This window comes from Rhea americana, unplaced genomic scaffold, assembly GCF_003343005.1.
Source record: "Rhea americana isolate MKP2758 unplaced genomic scaffold, rheAme1 scaffold_350, whole genome shotgun sequence".
NCBI classification, from domain to species: Eukaryota; Metazoa; Chordata; class Aves; order Rheiformes; family Rheidae; genus Rhea; species Rhea americana.
In genome coordinates this window covers 70057-87781 of record NW_028186480.1, presented here as the reverse complement: position 1 = coordinate 87781, position 17725 = coordinate 70057, and the positions used below count along the sequence as shown (strand labels likewise).

The 17725-nt window shown below is 35.1% G+C and overlaps 1 protein-coding gene across 1 annotated transcript in view; it reads left to right on the top strand.

The window, feature by feature from the left end:
• Positions 1-17725, top strand: part of PTPN3 (protein tyrosine phosphatase non-receptor type 3) — a 164246-nt gene that overhangs the window by 80948 nt on the left and 65573 nt on the right. Inside the window, exons 7-11 of the mRNA XM_085311899.1 lie at positions 370-422; positions 8654-8774; positions 10996-11083; positions 13176-13264; positions 17356-17419. Of these exons, the coding sequence (XP_085168025.1) occupies positions 370-422; positions 8654-8774; positions 10996-11083; positions 13176-13264; positions 17356-17419 (415 nt within the window). The remainder of the gene's footprint in view (positions 1-369; positions 423-8653; positions 8775-10995; positions 11084-13175; positions 13265-17355; positions 17420-17725) is intronic.

The following is a 17725-nucleotide window of genomic DNA, read 5'->3' as shown; positions in this document are numbered from 1 at the left end:
TCTTTGGCCATGGCATTTTGGCTGACTTTAGTGTTTGTGTCTAGTTTTAAGTATAACCAGCAGCAGCTATTAAAATCATGTCCAGAGCCCCAGAAAAATCCCTTTCCTTTTTGCTTTCTGGAATAGGTATCCAGTAAGGATATGAGCATGTCCCTTTTTGGACTAGTTATTTCCATTCAGTTAAGGAGCTGTTATACCACATCTAGCTTTTGTTATCCTACTATGTGATGACAACCAAACTTTGTAAGAATGAGATATTTTGAAGATAAACCTAGGTCTTCATGAACTTTACTATTTGCAGGAAGATTGCTAACACTTGCGTTTGTGCTATGTCTATGTCTAAATAAAAAGTATTTTTCCCCTTTCCAGGTTGTCATGCCCTCTTAATTCTGCTGTTGTCCTGGCATCGTATGCAGTACAATGTAAGTAGTAATCAATTTTTCTTGTTAACAAATGTGTTTGACCAACCACTTTCTCCACTGTTCTGCACTGAAAAATAAGAAAAAGTTTCTTTGTCTATTTGTGTGGAATGTTCAAAAGGCTATAGATGATGCTTTGTTTTTTCTTTCTTTTTTTTTATAAAAAAACACCTCAGGACAGTCTAAATACAAAAAGTGTACTTTTTAATTCTATCTTGCAGCAAAAGTGTTGATTGATACAAGAGTAATAGTATCCTTATTTATGCATGTCTGTAGCTGTATTGCTGACCAAAAGATATGTTTTCATTGTAATTCGAAACAAAATAATGAAATGTAGTGTATCTTACAGTAACTTGGAAGGAAACCATTCCAGATAAAGGCAAGATCATCTAGAAAATAGTTGAGGGGAAAGTACATCCATGATTAAGAAACTGTAATGTATTCAGATAATGCTGTTTCAGTAAATGCTGCTTTCGTTAATTACATAAAAACTGTGTGGCATTGTGCAATACATTAAGATGAGTATACTTAAAATACTTAGTCTACTACTAAGTCTAGACTAATAGTCTACTACTTTCTGTTTGCTACTAGCAGAAAGAAGCTTTAAGGGAAAAAAATCTTCTGTAGGAAAAACAAGATGAAGCCTGACTGTATACCTTAAATGCCTTCTGTAAGGATGGTGAAAAACAGCTGAAGGGAGATCATTCTTAGTCAACCGCCCTCCAAAAGAGAAAACAATTTTAAAACAAAACAAAACCCTCAGAATTTGAGGGGTCTGCTGAGTTTATTCATAAAAATGATTTGGGGAGGAAGAAGTCCTACAAGAATAGCTGGTTGTATATTTATCCCATTTTTTCATGGAAAAGCTAGCAGTGTCCACAGAAATGATTATAAGAGGGCATTTTTGCTTGAAATGAAGACCGAACTAAAAAATTGAAAACATGCTTTTCAAAGGAGAAAGCACTGAGAGTGGTAAATTGTTGATACTGAAAACCCTAAGTAACTATGAAACATTCACTTTTATGTTTGTTGTATTTTGCACTCACTTTTATTAAATGGAACTTCTTGTTTTGAGTTTCCTTTTTAGTTCTTTGGATACTACTAGTGCAGTTATTTGTACTGAAAGAGAATGCATGATAGAGCTTGGTATGTGGAAAGTTGGTAAAGATTGTGGAAGGTGCTGTTGTGTTTTTTAGCTTTCTCTTTCCCAGTGGATTCTGGAATTTCTCACGCAGCTGTTTGCCACATTTTTTTCTAAAAGTTGTTGTTATCAGGTTAAAAAAAAATCTTTTTGCTAGCTGATGGCCTTTCTTTCACTGTTTGTATGGTACCTATGTTTATTCTCTTATTATCTACACCAACAAAGAATGAAACATTGAGAGACGTACTCTTTTTAAAAAAGGTGTGTTTTTTGTCTTTCTGTTGGGCTGTTGCCATTTACCAGAAGATGATGGCATAAAAACCCAAGATAAGTGTATAGATCTCTCTAGATTCATGTTTGCTTGGATTCTTGTTAACATGAATTGTTCTAAATAGTTTTCTTGTGGTATTTTAACTTCCAATTATACTTTTTAAGGAGAGTTTAGATTCCTAGGTATGAAGTGTCTGCTTGTTAAAAAGCAGTTGTTTGAAGTTGTCGTGGATCAGTTGTACTTGCTATTGCTGCCATTTCTTAGTGGTTTTCAGGCTTCCTGTAACTTCCCTTATATGAAGAAGGGGAAACCATAGTTGTCTGACAACTTTATAGGTTACTTGTACAAGAGATAGAACAGTTGGACATGGTGGGAAGGGCTGAAGAAGAGCTCTTTCATAGTGCAAGGATTTTGTTTAATATTTCTGTTCTTGTTTAAGTGTGTATTTATTTATTTATTTATTTTAACGTGTGGCAGTTATGTAGTTAACCTTCGGACCGTTACTTAGGTTTTTGGAGTTTGGCAAATTGAAACTTGTTGGTGATGGCTGTTATACAAATAGAATGCTGTTCTCTGTATTGCCCCTTGTATGGATGCTTGAGTCTAATACTTAAATTCTAAAAAAGTTTTGAAAATTTTCTCTGCCTTTGAATATGACATACTTTGTGTTGTCAAATGGTACTTAGTTACAGGGGAACAGTGCATGTGAATACTGTGTCCAATTTTCTAGTGCGTCACTATACTTGATTATGAATACAGTTCAGCTGCTTTAAGAATAAGTTATTAGTTTAACATCGCTAAATGTCTTTGAGAGAAATGATGTATTCTATGATCACTGAAATTTTGAAATGCTTTTTTAAAAAAAGTGACTAAATTTTATATTTCAAATAATTAAAAAGTGAAACCAAAGCATGAAACACATATTAAAATAAACTGTAATGATAAATTTTGCCCCTTGTTTTTTACCCTTATAAAATGTGAATATTGTACACAATCTATAAAACTAAGTAACGGACCTATGCAGTGTGTCTGTTGCTTTTTATTTATTTTAAAATATCATGTAGCTGATTTACCACTACTTGTTTTCTGTAACTTTCTGTAATAAGTTCCAAATTCCAGGATAGTATGAAAATGCACCTAACTATACATATGTGAGAAGTCCCATGGATTTGGTGGGAATACATTCTCATATGAGTAAGTGCTTTGCTAGGTCGAGGCCTGAATCTGAAGCAAAGCAACAAAGCGGAAGTTATGAGTACTTCTCATAACTTTGAGAACTTCTTGCTTTGTGAGAGCTTCTAAGCTTTCTTTTCCCTGAGCATCTGTTGCTTAGTGATTCATTAAGACTTTTTTTTTTCTTGGCACTCTTTCCCTTGTCTCCTTTGGTGCATTTCCTTATTCAGCTATACTTGGAGAACAAGGAGGTTTCTCTAGCACACTGCTGCTTTTGATCAGGAATTTGTTCAGGAAACTGTTGGTTTCTTGAGTTTGAACCCATTCTATTTTTCACTTCTTGTGAGAAAAGGAAGGCTGGTGAGGGTGAGGAATCAAGGGAAGTTTAGCTTAGTGTGGAGGCTACTCAGGAACTAGGGGTAAAAGAGTTTGCTTGAACTTTGGGAATGCCAAAAGACTTTATGAATGTTACCTGGCTTTTTTAATGTCTAATTTTTCATTCTGTCTTATCACAAAGTGATGAACTACCACAAGTATACTCAGCAGCAGTTTATGGTTGTGTTTAGATCAAATGTTTTAAAGGGCTTGAGCGTGAAGCATTCTTTCCTTTTACAAAACTAGCATGTTTTCTTCCCTTTCTATTTATTCACATATTTATTCACTAATTATACTAGTCTGATAGTAAGCAAGCATGACTTCCCTGAGTGGCTCAGAGTTCACACTCTTGTCCTAATCTGCATATAGACACAACTTTTAGAAATGTGTTTTCTTTCTCTTAGTAGCCTGCTATGAGTTCTTTGGTCCTTCTGGAGTCTTTTTCTAATAGCTGTGTTTTCAACATGGTATCTTTAATATCTGCACCCAAGAGGACTTTACTCTTTTGAATGCTCCTGTTTAGTGTCTTTTTAATAAGTGCCTGCATTTTGATGTTTGTCCTTCTTTGAAACTAAACTCTCCAGTGGATTTTTTTCCGTGATTCCTGAAGCATTGTTGTATGTGACTATTTTGTAGTCACTGTTACTCAGTAGTTCTTTGTTAATACTGTTTTGGTCTAGGTCCTGTGTTTTAGTTTATGCATGTATTGCCTCATCTCTTATGCATCAAGAAGTGATCGCGTAATCTAGACTGCTCACATCATACAGATGAGGATGCATCTTCTCCTTGGCCTTCATTATTGCATTTTACTCCTTCATCTCAGCATATCAGTCATTATTGCCATACTAATATGGAGGCCTCTCATGTGGCACTAATAAAAGTATTAGGATGTTCATACAGGTATTCAGATTGCAATTTTACCCCTGAGAATTTTTATTCCTTAATATAAGTTAACTGATTTAACCTTTGCCATTGAGTTGCCATTAAGTTTCCTCTTACTCCACTCCTTCACCATCATGACCGGCTGCTATTCCTATAAAATTTGTACACTAGACTTATTCCTTTGCTTGGTAATTTTCCTTTCTGATGATATCTTGATCTACTTATTTAATTATGCTCTCTTGAAACCAAGTAATTCATTTCACCTTGTGCTTTATTCATGTCACCTACAGTATTTAATGCTGCAAAAAGTTATGAATTGAGTGTGAAATTATTTGGTCTTTTTCTGATATGCCTCTTGGATCTTTAGAAAGCTGATCTTTCAGAGACTACTTTTGTGCAGCCGTTCTTTTGGACCAAATTGTTCGTGTTATCTGTAGCCAATTCCACATCATGTTTAGTCAATGAATGACTTCTGCGTTTCCCTTCTAACATGTGTAGTTATGTGGAATACCTGTATGCAGAAACTAGTTCTGGTGTTATTACTTCGTACGTAAACTTTTCTGTTATTATATGCAAGCAAATTATCTGGAATTGGAGACCAATTTGTCTTCTGCCTCTCCAAGAATCCCAAAGAGATGTGGAGTAGGAAATGGTAACCTCTAAAGTTAAGCAAAGTTGAAGGCTTATTCCCTGTAATGTATTGTGGAGGTAGCTGATGTCTCTGTAGGAAAAAGAATAAGGTCAGATCAAAGTGGTGATATTTTGGTGCTGGTAGAATTTAGTATAAAATACTAATTTCTGAAGCTGGAAATAGTTGATTTTTTTTTTAGTGTGGTCATGTGATAAGAAGCTTGGATACTAAAAATAACCTCATGTAGAATTTTTCTTGGAAGCAACTTCTCCAAAATCAGATTGGGGTGTTTAGAACCTTTCCAGTTGTTTTGAGTTTCCACTGCTGAAACTTCTGTCATCTATCGTCCTTTTGCTTTACGACTCCAAACAGAGTCTAGCTCTTTTTTGCAACCTCTGGATAGTGGAAGATAGAAATGAGATCCACACTCCCTTATCCTGTTATATAAGCCAGCTGACTAATGGTCTTGAAAGGAAGCACTAAATGAAGCCTTGGTAATTCCTATAACTGCTGTTGGCATCAGTGACTTTCTCCACTTCCATAACTGTCAGATCTTCCCTCTGTTAAGCTTCTCTTTTAAAGGTTTTTATTTGGTTTTATGCAGTGATATGTTTGATACCTGAGTTCTTTTTTTTGGGAAAGATTTGTGTGTACCCATAGAATTCCTATTGAAATCTCAGTGCTACACAAATATATTTGACCCTGGTCTTCCCTTCTTTATCTGAATCTTGTCAAAATGTTTATTTTATTTCTTTTTCATTTGAATTAATCCTTTTTTAATATCTTCCTGCAAAAAGTGCTTTTGCTGACAAGAAATGAATCCTCTCCTGCTTCTAGTAGAACAGTCAAATTCTTTTTGCATAATCTGAAGAAAACATGACTTGTGTATGTTGCAATAGGGCATAGACAGTTTATATCCTATGTTAACTTAAATCATCGCAAACTGTTTTTCAAATGTTCCTAAATTCTTACTGCATATATAATTCATATTTGGACGGATCAACATGGAACTTCTTCCAAGAAAAATGATGTGGCTACTTGGTTATTGCACTGTGCCTTTACTGAGAGCTGAAAAGTAAATGTGCTCTTTGAATATGGCCTTCTGAATGAATGGTTTAAAGCTCTTCATATTAAATTTATAGCTTTTGAATATCAGATTCTTACATTGGAAATAACTGATTTACCCACTCCCTTTTGGTTCATTTTGCTTTTATTTTACTCAGTGTTCTTTCCCAGTTATAATGAATTCAAGACCAATAGATGGCTAGAATGGGGAAGGTAAAAATACGCTTTTTTACTGTAACTTTATCCACATTGAGTCAGTACATGCCGATCCATGTGATCGGAGAGGGAAAGATATCTTTATTTCCTCTCCTCTGCTCTCTCCTGGAGAAATTCAATAAGGAGATAAACAGGTTTTTCTACCTACTGAGGACTTGATATGCCCTGACTTTTTCTTGTATTTGGATAATTAAAATCCTGCACAAGATGATTACTCTTCAAGATGTCTACTAATCAGCATTTATAGTTTCTCTTCAACTCTGACAGTTGGCTGGAGAGTTGGAGAAGCAAGTAGTACTCTAAACTGCTCCCCTTGTTGACATGACCTCAGATAGCTAGGAAGAAGAGGAAAAAAGACCAGAAAAGCTCCATGTTTGGAAGATGAGCCAGAAGATCCTACGTCATAATGAATCAAGGAACAACAGTTGCCCTCTTTAGAGAAGGTAAAATTACAGTAAAAAATTTTTTACCTAATACAAGTAAATTTAGAAGTGGACAATTACATTGTCATATTCTTGGCAGTCCAGTCTCTTCCCACTGTCAAGAATGTGATTCAAACTGGCTGCAGCAAAACTCCTTTGCCAAAATGTTAAAAATGTAGATCATCTTTCACAGAAAAGATGAAGTGTTAATGACTAATAAAGAGAAATTGTTAACATATAGGTATTCCTAAAATTTTTTTCTAATCCTTGTTGTACTTCTAAATCTTCTGGCTTGATACTTTTCTTTTTTTCCCCTTCAAAGAAATACAATTTGACAACAGTATTCAAATAAATACTGAGTCTTTTACCAGCCATTTTGCTAACTAATTGAAAATGTAGGCTGCCTGTAAAAAGAAAAAGAAAGGTCTAAGTATTGCAGGAACATCTGTGTTCAAAATAAATTACTTAATGTCTGTCTATCCACTTCCTTTTCTATTTGAATACTTGATGCTGGCAGTTAAGTATGCAACTATATCTGAGCTTCTGACATTTCCTTAGAAAACGTTTTGTATCTCAGTGGTTCGGTTTCTTAGACCATGTAAGTCATGCTTTCATTACGTAAGTTGCAAATGTTAATTCTCCACTGCATTACAGATACTCTTTAGTTACTGTACCTGTAAATTATTTCTGAAATGCACAAATCCTTCTGAGCATGAATCACTTAAATCACTGTTATATATTTTGTATTTCCTGGAGGATAATGGTATGAAACTGTTCTGCAAAATAACAATAATAGTATTGTCCTTAGGAGTATGGTCTTTAACTTCATGATATAGTTGAGGTTTTCTATGCTGCAGTGTTTGCGATCTGTACAGATACTTTCATTTGCGTTAATTTACAAGTTAAACAGATAACTGCTGGACAGCTTTAACGCTTTAAAAACTCCGAAGTTGGAGGGAAAAGGAACCAGAACAGCTCAGGTTCCAGTAGTTTACTTAAGCATCCTATCATTTGGCGTTCAACCGCCTTATTTTATGAAAACTGTTATGCTTTCATGAAATACAGGTTTTAATGTACTTACTTGAGAGTAGATAAATTTGTGGCAGACAGGTAAGTACTTGATTTGAAGTACCTACCCATCCTTCTGCCATCCCGTGTCCAAATTTTCTATTTCTATAACAAGTAAAAGGTTTGTGTGTGTTTTGTGTTGTTGTTGTTGTTGTGTTTTCCCCCCCCCTCCCCCAGGATATAAACTCATGCTGACCTAGCTTTTAAAGAAAACTTTACTTGGGCTGAGGTTATATGTTTGTGGTCATATACTGCTTTCATCTTTCAGATATTTCACCATCTGTGAATAAGAATTAGCTTTTACATAGCAACTATTTTTTTTTAAGTACTATTCACTACCATGCTGAGAGGATAAAATTTGGGGGAACATTGATTCTTAGTTTATTTGTCTATAAATATATCTTTACCTTCTGGTACCAGCTGTGTCAATATGTGTAAATTGAGAGTTGCTTCTCATGCTATGTTAAGCAACTCGCATTCAGCTGAGGCAGGAATAACAATTGAACTGTTAGGACAGAGCCACAATAATTAGTTTGAACAGTTTTTACTTGAAAGTGTAAAGAGTAGATGTGTTTGAAATGAATCATCTTGCTGAAGTCTTCTAATCTGTTATAGTCAAGTGAATGTATATCAAATTGATTTTTGTTTGCCCTCTCTTACTGAAGAAATTTGGTTTTCTCATGTTGTAGTACTGAATGTCTGTGCTGACACTGTGTGCTGCCTGCCTAGTTTTACAACATCTTGTGATGCAAAAGTGTGGCTACATGAGTATGCACAGTACTGAGTCATTTAATACTTGGAAGTAGTTATAGTAAGCATACTTTGAAAGATTTTTATTCACTGATGTCGTAAAATTCACCGTGTTCAACACTGCTTGTCCAGTGGGCAGTAATTCCTAATTCTTGTTTTCCTCTTGTCTGTATTTTAAATATTTTAATATGGACAATAATTAAGTATGAAAATGTGTCTATGCTGCTTTTTTCCTAACAGCTCAGCTTGGAGACTATAACTCTTTAGTGCATCATTCAGGATATCTGTCAAATTACAACTTTATACCAGAGCAGAGTGAAGATTTTCTTACCAAAGTAGAATCACTACATGAACAGCACAGGTAACCTTAATTCTTATTTTTTTTCTCTTCTCATGAATGTGTATGAATGTGTGGTGTTTTTAGGAGAGGAAGGGGAGGATTCATGTTCCTGGTAGTTCTAGCACAACAGACAGTTTTTCGTGAAATTTTTTAATGAATAAAATATTTAGTTTTAGAATATGGATTCAAAACTAGTTTTGTTCTGAGTGTGATGTTAATATGTTAAAGCTTTTAAAGAAACTTCTAATTAAAATAATTAGTAGATTAGTTAGTGCTACACATTGATAGTGTCAAACATCTAGAACACTGTTTGTATCAAGTATTTGAGAGTTTTTTGTTTGAGGGCTTTGGAGCTTATTTCTGAACATTGTTGGGAACTGACAATCCCAGTCATGCTACTGCTAATTGTTCTTTTTGACCCTGCTCATTCTCTTGTAGAACTGCAGATTTGGAGTTACTGAGGTTGACCACATACTCATATGCTACTGGCAAATATGTTAACCTAAGGAATTGTCTGTGAGCATTTGAGCGAATGAAATCTGCATCTCGATGGATTTTTCTCTGCCCTTATCTTTGCTACAACAGAGCTACTTCTGCTCTTACCTACTTAATTTGATTTCTTGCTTGCCACCGTGAAATACCTTTGTTTTCCACCTCTGTTTGATGTTCCTTAACTTCTTTGCTATCTTTCATTGCTTTCAACTCTCCCTCCTGTTTCCTGACTGTTGGTGGGAGAGAGATGTACTAAATAGTTCTGAAATTCATGTGTGCTCACCAGCACAGTCCTGGCATGCATGCTGTGTAGCCAGCCAGTTGTGGAGTGAAAACAGAAGAGAACCCCTGTGCTCACACTACAACCATTCTCTCTATGTAGGTACTAATCAGGACAGTTCTTTCCTAGCTGTTCATGTTCAGGAATGCAGCACCTGAGGCCTCTACTCCTTCCAATTTAACTTGCAATTACTTGTAGGCTCAGAAGGTATTAGAGAGGTCTTGCAGACGGGCATGAATAAATTCTTAGGCAAGTGTTAGTCTTAGATCACTAAGGGAAGATTCTGAGGGTCTTGAAGTGGATGTGTTGAGGTCATGGTTTCAACGCTGTTACTGCCAGAGTTAGAAGATTGGTTATGGCCTACAGAGAACAGACTAAAAATTGCTGTAGATATAGACAAAGATGTGATGGAGGTCTGTTAGACTTCTCTGGGTCCTTTCAGTGAAATTGATGCTTTAATCAGACTTCTATCATAAATTGAAGCTTTAATGATTAAGAAGCTTAAGTGCACTGTTTTAATTCAAATAAGTGATGGTAATTAAAGTTTTGAATAACAGTACTTGAATATATTCATTTCAGACATGACTCAGTGGACAGTAGCTGTTGAGTAAGCCTATGGTATCATATTGAACTGGGTAGACTTCAGAAATTTTGTAATTGTGCTTTTCCTTCTGTGTTCATCCCTGAATTTACAAAAGGATTTTTCTGTAATGTAGCTTGTTTTAACAAGGTTTTTACAATCATTTTTCACTTAAGTAAGCAGCTTGAGGTCTTAGGACATGGATACTATCCAAATTTGTAATGATTTCCTGCTGTTTGCTGGATTTAGCCGTCAACTTGAAGAAATGATACATTTGAAACTTCATATGGTGCTTGAGTTCCAGATGTGTAACAAGTTCTTGGATATCAAAAATTAAAATGCTTCAAGACTTTCTGATTATTAATTGCAAATAAATTCAGATAGCTTTTGCTTGCTGAGTTTATAGCTACTTTRTAACTGTATAACTTTTAAAATATTCTTTCTCTCCCTTATATGTGAGTACATTCTGTGTCACTTCTGATCTTTCTTCTAAACACCTAATTCTTTCTGAGACACTACACAGCGTAGAATACTTACAAATACAACTCCTCATTATAAAAGAGGCTTTTACTGAGGAATTTTTTCCTCATCCCCCTAAACAAAACAGCTAAGAAGGATTTTTTTTTTCCCCCCCACTCCCATTTTTTTTCTTAAAAAGTACTGACTCAGAGTGGCTGAGATAATAGCATTATTTTTAATTTGCTTAGTTTTTCAGAGAAGAGTTCAGGAATGCTAACATGCTTCATCTGTGAAGTACTTTGTGGCATTAGTTGCTAAGAAGGCTTGTTTGTCAGACACCAGGCTGTTGGATTCTCTTTTTCTGCATTCGTAGTAAATATAATTTCGTATTTTTATTTTTTTTACTGTAGTGCATTTTTTTTCTTTTTTAGTGGCCTCAAGCAATCTGAAGCAGAGTCCTGCTATATAAATATAGCACGAACACTTGAATTCTACGGAGTGGAATTGCACAGTGGTAGAGTATGTTTACATTGCATTTTTCACTTGGAACATTTTATTATATGACTGAGTTTTTTAGATGAACTTTCTATTTGCAATGAAAATGTTAGCATTTCAACATTAGCTGTACCATGTGTTTGTTTTTAACTGAAGAGTTTGGGTGATTTCTTCCAAACTTTGAGTAATATAGAAAAGTCCTAGAATTTCAGCCAAATAAACCAGATTTCCTGAACAAAACAAAAATGTGTTTTTAAGATGTATTGTCTTGATACTGCAATACATTTTATTTAAGAATTTTAGCAAAGCTTATGAATGTCATAGCATGGAAGACAATGAATACTCTGTTTAGCGCTCTGATGTAGTTGGCAGATGTTTTAAGAGTTTACTTGCTGTGGATTTCTAGCACAGCCTTAAGAATATAAAGGTTGCCCTGCCCCGACTTGGACTATGACTCCGGGCTAAATCTAACTACTATTAGACAGCACAGAAGATGACTGCTAAGGATGTATTTAAAATGCTGAGTGTTCATTTATAAAAGACATGTTCTAGTATTTCATTGTTTACTAGCATGTAATTATTTGATTATACTCTGAGAAATAAAGCCCTAAACACACTTATTTGTATGAGAATTATCATTTCTACTTTTGTATAATAGCAAACTATTATGGATAGTCTTAAGCATGTCTGAGCTGCTACCATTATTGGCCACCTTGTGACATAGACACTTAGTGTAGTGTAAATACAGATGATTAATTTCCTTGGTAAAGATTACTGCTAATTTTACTAATATTTTTGAGATTTTTGTTAATAATCATGAAACTGAGAATTTTAATGAATAAATCCTGTGTTTATGTAATGATACAAGTGATGGAAGCGTTTGTTTTCATTCCTCAGCGTGTTGTTTTCTTCTGCTTTTTGTATGCTACCACTAATCTGTAAGTGTTGCATTTGACCTTTAAAGATTTCTAAAGCACTCCTCTGTAAAGCTACTGTGATCACATTCATTTTCATAAAGTATGTTGCTGAAATTACAGAGGCATTTTTGTAATGAAAGAGAAAAGAATGAAGGAGACAAATGTCCTTTGATTCAAATACAGTGGTTATGGGTACATCATTTAGCATACGATGTAGACTTTCCACAGGATTGTTAGAGCACATGCTACCTGTTGTATTCTTTTATAACTTACTGGTACCAAGAAATTGAAATTCGACGTAAAAGGAAATGCTGTATTAGCTGAGCACACACTGCCATCTAGAGGATCAGCTAAGCTACTGAATGCTTTAAGAGAATTCATTGCCTCTGGTCATCCTCTATAAAATATTCTGTGTCCACTGAGTCAAACTTGATGTTTTAACCAGTGGGTTCCACACACCTACGTGTAGATCTATGCATGTGTTCAGCTTAGTTTAGAAACTTATGTAGTAAAATATTAGTACACGTGTGAATTGTAGTAAGTAGAATCATAGCCAAGAACTGTAACTTTGACAGCTTCTGTTTAGATTTAGCCAGTCAACTACCCCACACCCGTTTTCTTGTTCAAATACTTATAGAAAAGCAGCATGAGTTACCTCTTGAATATCTTTCTATAGGGGTAAAGCTGTTGTAAATATATGGCTATGTTTTTCCTGTTAAGCATGTTAAGCTAACATAGTGTTTTTGTTTTAGCTAGCAGGTCTTCTCTGGAAATCATAAGGAGTCCTTATCTTCCTTTGTCTTTCTAAACAGTTTAGAGTCAGGAGACTTGTGTCTAATATCCATGACTCTTTATTTTAATTGACTCCTCTTGGGAAGTACTTCAACTTCTTTCCATAGAAGTTTCAAGTCCAGTCGTATATTTATTTAACTTAGTCTGATATGGACCTAAAAATACCTAGGGTAGTAAGATGAACATTGCAACTTTTTTGATGAGTGAGACATAATATTATATATTAGATGGGACTAAAGGAGGGAGATACATGAGAAGAAAAATCAGAATAAATGACTGAATTTTGCGGCTCAAGTGTTGCATTTGAACCTTGCCCATGTTGTGAGTGTAGAAAACTTGAAAATTAAATCTATAAATGAGAGTGATACAAACTGCACCTGTATTCTTACAATATTTTTCTTTTTCAGGATCTTCATAATCTAGATCTCATGATAGGGATTGCATCAGGTGGTATTGCTGTGTACAGAAAACTCATCTGCACAAGCTTTTATCCCTGGTAAATTCCTTTATTAGTTAAGAAATGTATATACTCTTTTAAATCTGCTTTCTACTTGCTTTAGCATTTATTGCAAAGACAACTGCTATGCATAGATTTGTTCTTTATGGCGTGTCATGGTGTCCCCTTGCATTGAAGTAAAAATGAAGATTGTTGCTTACACTTTTACTTCTGCAAGACTTTTGAACTACTTGCACTGTGTAAAGTCTTAATCAAGTTAATTCACATGTGGGCATGAGTATGTGATTAGGAGGACCCTAGTAGCACTACAGATTTGCTGTTGTTATGCTCAGACATCTCTCTTCTCAATAAATATTACTAGTAAGTAAAACTCAACAGTTTGTGATCTGATCATTATGTCCTGTCATTCAGCAAGAAGATAATTGCTTCTTGGAAACCAAATGTAAAAAGAGTTATTTTTAGGTTCAAGTTCACTTAGACTTAGGATAACATTCATACAAATTCCTAAATTTCATCAGACAAGGTTATATAATATTAACATGTGGATTTTGGAGCCTCTAGAGAGGAGAGACCTTTACATTGTTTTATGATACCGGAAAGATTAGGATGCAGGATAGTAATTTAGAAAATGATCTCTAAGAATAAGAAGCAGCTTGCACAGCATGCCTGAGGTAAATAAAATTAGGATAATCAAAATAATTTGTAATACCTAATTTATTTGATATTGCTTGTAGGGAAAATCGGTAAAATAAGCTTGAAATTACAAATTAGTTTTAATGCATGTTGGATTGAAGTTGTGCAGATCAGGGGACTTCTTACAGAGCAACACATGCTGGAGAAGGCAACCTCACCCAAAAAAAACCAAAACAACCCTCTGTCTTTTTATGTAGCCCCTTTTATGGTAAAGTAGGTTTTTTGTATAAACTGAGCAAGCTTCAGCATGAATAGAGCTCAAGATGGCAGCAAACACCAACAGAACACTCTTTCCAAAAGTCTAAGTGTGAAATATTCTGCAGCATTAATGGAGGACAACAGTACAAGATCTATGCCATGTGTTAGCAGCCAAAGGGGACAAAAACTTCAGGAACAGCAGCAGTAAGACTGTACTGCTTAGGCAAAAGGAGGATTTTACAATCAAAGCGGTCTATGTAAGCAGCAAGCAGATGGATGAGTCAGAGGCAAGGCAAGTAAAGACAGATTTGAAAAGTAACTTTCTTTTGGATTTACCCTAAAATTTTATATGCTTTGGAAAATTTTTCTTGGAGTTCTTGACTGTCCTGTGATAATTTTCAGACTCATTTTGCAAGTAAAACATTACCTAAATGGCAGAACATTTTTATGTCAACGGGAAATAAGATTGTGTTTTAAATGCTATTCAATGTATGCAGTTTCTTTACTTTGGAAACTTTGGAGAAACTTCTAGAGGGATATATTCTACGTTACTAGCTGAAATCAAAAAGCAACCTGACCAAGCATTAAATGGTAAGCTTGGCAGAATCTTTCATGCTCAGTCTTCCTAGGGCAAAGTGTAGACTTGCAGCTAAGGAAACATTTTTGCTTCAAGTCAAAAATAACAGCTGATAGCAGTAAGTGCCGGGACAGAACTGCCACTTAGATCAGAAGTAAATAATTGTGATGCCTACTACATGGTTAATCCATTCAGATCCTTGTGAATGGTAGGAAAACAGAAGCCAGAAGATCTACCTTTATTAATGTGCTACAACGGTTGAGTGTTTTAAAAGTAAACAGTAAAATTTAATGATGGTTTGCATGGTCACTGTTCAGATTATTGGTGAGTGAGAGATCTACCTTTATTAATGTGCTACAACAGTTGAGTGTTTTAAAAGTGAACAGTAAAATTTTGCATGGTCACTGTTCAGATTATTGGTGAGTGAGAGGGACAGGTGAACCACTAATTAGAATAGTAATAACTACATTCCATTCTGATTATTTGGCATGGGGCATCTTCAATCACTTATTCAATTTAAATCCTTAATCTCTTGGATTCTTCTTGTGGATTGTGTTATGTGCAATCATTCCCTTAACTGGTAGGCATAACATTGCAAATGATTTTTTTTTTAATGTTAAATAAAACTGTTAGATTAGCAAGTGTTCTTTGTCACTGCATTCAATAGGTCTAGCTATTCCAGTAATTCTTCTTGAAGTACTAAACAGAGAGGGATGCTGCACTTTAGAGGAGAGAGACAAAATAAAAATACTAACTCTAATTTGACATAAAGTGATTATGTGGCCATGCAGTGAATCATGTTAGGAAACAGAGGAGTTTGGGGACTTTTTCTTCTGTTGCTGTTGGTTTTTTTGCTGTTGAGTGGGGTTTTTTTTGCTTAGTCTACCAAGTTGGTTTAGTTTCCTTTTTGCCTCTGCTGTAAGGGTAGGAACAGTGGCAACTGCTGCATAGGCTGGCAGTGCCTCCAAAAACTTACTTGTTAAAGTGTAATTGAAGTCAAAAAACAATGTGATAGGGAAGAAACAGTTGTGCAAAACTTGAGAACAGTATTAGTCCAGTAGCACTGGGATTAAGAAAGGATAGACATAAATGAGTTATATTTCAGTAAATGCAACTGAAAGCTTATACAACTTATCAGGAAGTTTGAAATCCAGAACCTTAGATGAGCAGTAGAGAGATCTGCCATTTGCAGCAGCAAGTCAAATGGTGCAAATACTGGGAGGGTGGCCTGATCAGGAAAGGTGGATGTAATTCAGACTTTCAAAAAACTTGCACAACTCTTAGCCTAATGGCAGAACATTGTGAATGAAATTCCCGCTTCTTCTGTGATTCCTTATTTGACAACAGGGAGAAACATTTTGAACACTTACTCAGAAAGCAATCTGCATTCATTTTTTCTAGCCCTTTTGTGCAGGAGGGGGAAATTATTTTTTTATTCTTCTTGTTTTATAACATGCAAATTTATTCTCCTGTATGAATGAGGGCATTGCTCTAAAATAGAAGTACATCTTTCTTGTAGGATGTAGGGATGAACGATATGCCAGTGTCCCACTTGCTGACAGCAGTGCAAAACCAGTGGTAAGAACCAAGAAGATCTACCATGTAGTTTGTCCCTGGTGAAGTCTAAGGTTCTGGGACATTCTCAGTGGAAGTGAATGTTCTGTGACTTACAGCAGCAACCCTCAAAAAACTTTCATTGTGTGCACGTGATGTTTTTCAGAAATATGATTCGATCAGACTTTACGCAGCTTGCCTAAAGAACGTTCTGCAATCATGTGCATGCCTTAGCTGATCACAGATTTTTTTCTAAAATCTGTAAGCTCTTAATTATTGAAGTGTTTGAAGTATTCAAGTATTTTATGTATTGATGAAAATTAGGAGTAGACAGATCTTTTTGTTTTGCTGTGGGGAGGTGCATGGGTATCTCTGTAGGAAATTATGGTTCAAGTATGTTTTAATTTTAAAAAAACTGATAAGCAAATAACTGAAAAATGATTGAGCAGCAATTCCACTTGTAATCCTTAAGTTAGAAAATGATTTTTATATCATGTATACCTAGAAGAGGTACTCAATTTTGTATAAAATAGCATGTAAATTATGTAGCAATGTTAATAATTGAAGCAAAAAATGTATTAATGCTAATTCTCAGAAGTTTTGTCCTTCTACAAATATATTACTTAAAATGTTTATTTAGTTACAAGTACTTTATATTTTTCGCATTCTGATAGCTATTATGTTATGGGAAATTTTAGTTACAGTATGACCAACTTTTGTGATGTCAGTAATCTTTTATTTATTTGGTGGTATGATCCTTCAGTTATACAGACTTCAAATATTTCATGTTAGTATAGCTCGTAAAGGAATATCCTCAAATTTTTTCTGCAAATACGGATTTGGTGGCTGAGAATTGCTATGTGAACTTTAAAGTGTAAATGAGGAAATAAAGTGTAGTTTTCAGAGGACCTTTCCTTCTTGTCTAAAATTTTTTCTTTGTACATTCCTTGACATCTATTTGTCACTCAGCACGAAAGAGATGGCTGTGTTACTTGATGGAATATTCAACAGCTACAGTCTTTCAGGCTCACTGTACTCAGTATTATTTTTCATTGTTTTCTGCTTCTGTCCAATTGTTCAGTATTTCATTGTCTCTTTTTTTTTTTAGGGTGAACATATTAAAAATTTCCTTTAAAAGGAAAAAGTTTTTTATACAACAACGGCAAAAACATGTAAGTAGTCATTTTACTTTGCTTTCCTCAATGGTCATGTTTGAATTTTTGGTCTATGATAAAAGCAACCCTAGGAGAAATGCTGTCCTTACAGATTGGCCAGCCTAGTAAAGAGGGCTTTAAATTAGGTAGGAAGGGGGAGGGGAGGTGTCATAGAGACAGTGTAGACAACAAAACACAAGTTGGGTTGGGGGGCCTCCAATGGGTGCATACAGCTGGAGATGTGCATTTGGGACATGGCTATGGGCGACCCCCATACACCCTTCCTGGGAAACCTGCAGGTCTGACTACCTCTCTGAAATGCCT